The following is a 4,821-nucleotide window of genomic DNA, read 5'->3' on the forward strand; positions in this document are numbered from 1 at the left end:
CCTGCCGGCTCCCTGCTCTTACCGGGCAGCCCCGGTACCGTTCACCTGCTGCCCGCGCAGCCCCCCCGGACCCCCAGGCGTTACCCGGGGGTCGTGGGGGTCGCTCCAGCAGCTGTCACCACAGCCAGCCAGGGACTGGGGCACGACGAGCGCTTGGGGAATTTCTCCTGTGTCTCTTGGAGCAGTTATTTATAGGAATCTCCAAATCCTTCCCCTCCGGCTGCTCATGGACTGCACACTGACCCCATCCCGGGTCCTGCTGAGCATCCCGGGAGCAGGACATGCACTGTCGCTGCCCTGTCCCCTCCCAGTGCTCACCAAACTGCCAAAAATACTCTGCACAGACTGAGAGTGACATCTGCATCCCACAGGTGAGCTCCCACCTCAGCCCAAAGCTGGAGCTGCTCCTGGCAGAGGTGGAAGCTGTGGATTTGGGTTTTGGACACCAGCAGGAGTTTATTTTCTTGAAGTCTAAAGTATGAATCAGATAATTTAATTCTCCTCCAGCCTCAGTGTGGGCCTGGGCACAGGGGCAGTGGGACAGGAGGCAGTGAGGGTCACAAGCCCAGGGAGATGGCTCAGTGTCACCCTTCCTGAGGCCCATGGAGATGGCTCAGTGTCACTTCTCCTGAGGCCCATGGAGATGGCTCCTTGTCACCCTTCCTGAGGCTCCCACAAGCCCATGGAGATGGCTCAGTGTCACCCTTCCTGAGGGTCTCCACACCCACTCCAGGTGAAACCAGACATTTCCTTTCCCCTCTGCATGGCGACAGGCTGATGGTGCCACAGCAGAGCGCATCTGTCACCCACACCCCAGCGAGACTCTCCCCCTGCCATCAGCTGTGACACAGCCCTAAAAACACCCAGGGAACAGCCCAAACCAAGGCCCAGCCTCCCTGCAGAGCTGGGAAGAGTCAAAAAGACACAGCCAGCCCTGGGGTGGGTGTAGGACAGCTGGATGTGGGCTCCTGACAACCTCTTTTCCAACAGCCACCAGCAGCAGCCAGTGGTCCCCAGCTAAGGCTGAGAGGTTCCTTCAGGTAAGAGAACCCCCACTGTCCCTTCCTCTGCCTCCCACCCCAACACTGGACCCAGGGCATGAGGAAAAGGCCAGTCCCTGGTTTTCTCAGGTCCAGCTGCAGCCCTGAGGGCCAAAAGCAGCTTCTACTTAGTGTAGGCTTGGGAGGAATGGTGCAGGTGGATACAGCTGGACCACAAAATTCCTTTCATCCCTCTCCTTCCTCCCACAGGGCACAGTAGAACAACCCCAGGATCAGCTGCTGTCAGGCCAAACCCAGACCAGGTGCTTTATTCACTTCATATTTATTTTTCACAAAGACTGTACAAAATTCTTATAAAACTCTGGTGTGGGGATGGGCTATGACATTGATCCAAAAAATAATTCCCATGCAGTCCCACCAGTTCCATAACTTACAAGGAAACAGATAAGCTACAGAGAGCTGCGAGTCCTGGAGTATTTACACCGAGGAGGGCAGGAACAGGAGACAAAGCAACACAGGACAAGAGGTATTTACAGCACGGACACACAGACCCCCCTCACCTCACAAGAACAGCAGCAGCAACAGCAGGTCAGGCCTGTGGTGCTCCTAGGCCGACAGAGAATCTGGGCTATTTACAGTATCTCACATATTAACAGCTTTACAAACGTGTCCAGGAAGTTCATCTCATGTTTATATAAAAAAAAAAAGCACCAAGTGTCTGAATAGAAATCACACAGGCCTCCACGGGGGCTAGAATCCGAGGGCTGGCTGGCACCTGTGGCGTCACCGGCTGATGTCCCGGCTCGAGTCCCACATTTTTGTGCTGGGCTCCATGCCCAGCATGTCAAAGAAGGGGTGCTTGAGGGCCTCAGCCAGGGTGACACGCTTGGAGGGCTCGTACTCCAGCATGCTCTCGATGAGGTCGAACAGGCGGTGATGGTCCTCAGCCTCCGAGGTCAGGTATCGCTGCAGGTGGAGGGGAAGGTGAGACTCAGGGAGGCTACGGCCTGTCCTGGGATGTTCCCTGGTTTGTTCACACCATCTCTCAGCCTGGAGCTGAGTTGTGCACTGCTCTCTACCCAGAACTGACAGATTTTCACACACCCTCCCTTCCCCAGGAACTTCCTGAACTTTCCATGCTCTCCTTGTCCTCCACTTCAGATTAAACTCAGGCTGCTGCAGCTTCCTATTGCTGGGACAGCCAAGGCTCCCTTCAACCACCCTTCTGCTGGCCCAAACTTGCCCAGAGGGACAATCTGAGGAGCCCTTACCCGCAGTGGTTTGCAGTTCTCCCGAACGTAGCGTCCAGCTGAGGTGTTCTCGTCCCAGTCCAGGCGGCCGTGGTAGAAATATTTCTGTTTCCTGTCAGAGTAAAGGGGGCAGCAGGTGACACCTGGGCACAACACACCCTGCAGCAGCAGCAGCAAGGTGCCAGCCCCAGTGGGACACAGCTGGTTGGCTCCAAAGTGGGATCTCCCCCAGGGAGAAGCACTGCCCGTGGAGCAGGAGGGCTGGCACTCCTGCAGGGCCCAGCTGGCTTTGCTCACCTTGTCTTCCGGACCATTCGAGAAGGAATTGGCCCCAAAATCCTCTCCATCATGGCCAGGTGCTCCCGGTTGTCATGTGTCTGGGAGGGAAAAATGTAAAGGGAAGGCATGGAATAGATTCCAGTGCTTCTGCCTCCAGCCCTGGGTGTTCCCCCACCCAGAACCCCTTCCTGGCCAACACCTTGGGTGTCTCCACAGGACTGCAGGGATGGAGGGACCCCCATCAGTCTCAGGGAAGCAGCCAGCATCCTCTCACCAGTTGGGAAGTACCCACACAACACAGTTCTCACCTGGAAAAGGGTGAAACCCACATAATACTCAAAGATGATGCAGCCAATACTCCACACATCACAGGGCTGGCTCCAGCCAAGCTCTGAAAAACAAAGTTGTTTACATAAATGATCCAGTTACAAACCAAGAGTACAAATCCCTCTTTCTTTTAAAAATAAATAACTAGTTAAAAAAAAAAATAACATCCTGTTCTAGCCAGGCTTCTGGTGCTCTGCTGGCAATATACTGCCCAGCTAATGGTGGATCATGGAATCATCAAGGCTGGAAAAGACCTTCAAGATCACCAACTCCAACCTGTGACCAATCCCCACCTTGTCACCCAGCCCAGGACACTGAGTGCCACATCAAGCCATTCTTTGGACACCTCCAGGAATGGGGACCCCAAACCTCCCTGGGCAGCCCTTTCCAATATCTGACCACCCTTTCCAGAAGAAATTCCTCCTCATATCCAACCCTGGCACATCTTGAGGCCATTTCTTCTTGCTCTGTCCCTTCCTCCCTGGGAGCAGAGCGCAAACCCCCATGAGGAAGCTGTGGAGAGTGAGAGGATCCCCCCTGAACCTCCTTTTCTCCAGGTGGAACAAACCCAGAATAATGACAGGGCTGTAACCACAGAGTTCCCAGGAAGCAGCACTGCAGAGCTGTTAAATCAAGCACTTCCCATCTCCCAGGGCAAACCCAGAAAGTTCCTGAACGCTGTGGAAGCCCAACACTCCCCGTGCCAGCAGGGTACGAGGGGCACAGCTGCCCTGGCAGACCCAGGGCCGCCTTACCCAGGATGACTTCAGGGGCTCGGTAGTGCCTGGTGGACACGATGGTGCTGTGATGCTCGTGGTCAAAGGTGGCACTGCCAAAGTCCACCACCCTGATGGCCGTGCTCTTCACGCTCCTCTCATCCCGTTTCTGCAGGGGGGACAAAGGGATCCATCACCTGGCAGCTCCTCCAGCCCCTGCCTTACCCAGCTGAGGGCACCACGGGAGGGGAAAGCTTTGGCAGCTCCAAACCAGCTCCCAGCACCAGCCATGGTTCACCCAGCACTGCCTGGCAGATCATGCAAAGCCCTGAAGGACTGCACAGAGCCCACATCCCCTGTGTCTGACCCCTCTGGCGAGGTCAGGGACACCAAGAGGAGAGCCAAGTGAGGCAGTGTGTTACCTTTTCCAGGTTGTAGGAGAGCTCGTAGTCAGAGTTCACAAAGAGGATGTTCTCTGGCTTGAGGTCAGTGTGGGTGAGTTTATTGTCGTGCAGAACTGAGGGAGAAAAGAGAGTCTGGGTGAGAGGAGAGAAGCAGAACAAGGCTGCAGCCCCCCAAAAGCCATCACTGGTGCAGTTTGCTCATACTGGCACCAGCTGAACCCACATCTCAAGCTGGCTGTGAACAGCCAGGCAAAGCCCAGGCCACGATGCTTCAGCAGAAGCACAAAGATTTATTGTATTGATCGCCAGAAGGTGCAGGGGGTGGATGCTGGAGTGCTCTGAGCTACTGCCAGCCCACAAGCACCAGAAAATGAAGAGGATTCATTCCCAGAGGGGCAGGAAGGCTCAGGCTCAGAACCACAGCAAACACTTGTTGCTCTGGGCCACCAGTTGCAGAAGTGCAACCTACTCAGCTCCCCAGGTCAGCCCAAAGCAGGGGGAGAGCAGCAGGGAACACTTACACTTCACAGCCTGGCACACCTGGAAGGCCATGTGCCGTACTTGGTGGATGGGGTAAGGCAGGTAGTTGTTATCCTTCAGGAAATCAAAGGTGCTGAGCCCCAGCAGCTCGAAGGAGATGCACATGTGGCCGTGGTAGTCAAACCAGTCAAACATCCTGACACAGAGACTGACAGAAACATTCCAGTTGGGAACAGCTCTGCAGGCTCCTCCTTTCCCTGCTCACTCTGAACCTCACAGCAAGCCAAGGTGCTTCCAAAACTATCTAGGATCACGTTCAACCACACAACACCAGGCACTCTTCCACCTCAGCCCTGAAACCAGC

At 55.3% G+C, this 4,821-nt stretch overlaps 1 protein-coding gene and 1 long non-coding RNA gene across 2 annotated transcripts in view; one reads left to right on the forward strand and one right to left on the reverse strand.

The window, feature by feature from the left end:
* Positions 1–4,675, reverse strand: part of CLK2 (CDC like kinase 2) — a gene marked incomplete at its 3' end in the record, with an annotated part of 7,293 nt that extends 2,618 nt beyond the window's left edge. Inside the window, exons 1-7 of the mRNA XM_031064340.1 lie at positions 4,499–4,675; positions 3,996–4,090; positions 3,613–3,742; positions 2,839–2,921; positions 2,549–2,628; positions 2,273–2,363; positions 1,793–1,967 (exon numbers count right to left, since the gene is read on the reverse strand). Of these exons, the coding sequence (XP_030920200.1) occupies positions 1,793–1,967; positions 2,273–2,363; positions 2,549–2,628; positions 2,839–2,921; positions 3,613–3,742; positions 3,996–4,090; positions 4,499–4,652 (808 nt within the window). The remainder of the gene's footprint in view (positions 1–1,792; positions 1,968–2,272; positions 2,364–2,548; positions 2,629–2,838; positions 2,922–3,612; positions 3,743–3,995; positions 4,091–4,498) is intronic.
* On the forward strand, positions 7–1,581 carry LOC115948868. Its single transcript, XR_004082636.1, has 4 exons — positions 7–371; positions 991–1,040; positions 1,251–1,303; positions 1,414–1,581. It is a non-coding gene; the product is annotated as an uncharacterized LOC115948868 (long non-coding RNA).
* Positions 4,676–4,821: the final 146 nt, after the last annotated feature.

The sequence above is a fragment of the Geospiza fortis genome, unplaced genomic scaffold (assembly GCF_000277835.1).
Source record: "Geospiza fortis unplaced genomic scaffold, GeoFor_1.0 scaffold313, whole genome shotgun sequence".
NCBI lineage: Eukaryota > Metazoa > Chordata > Aves > Passeriformes > Thraupidae > Geospiza > Geospiza fortis.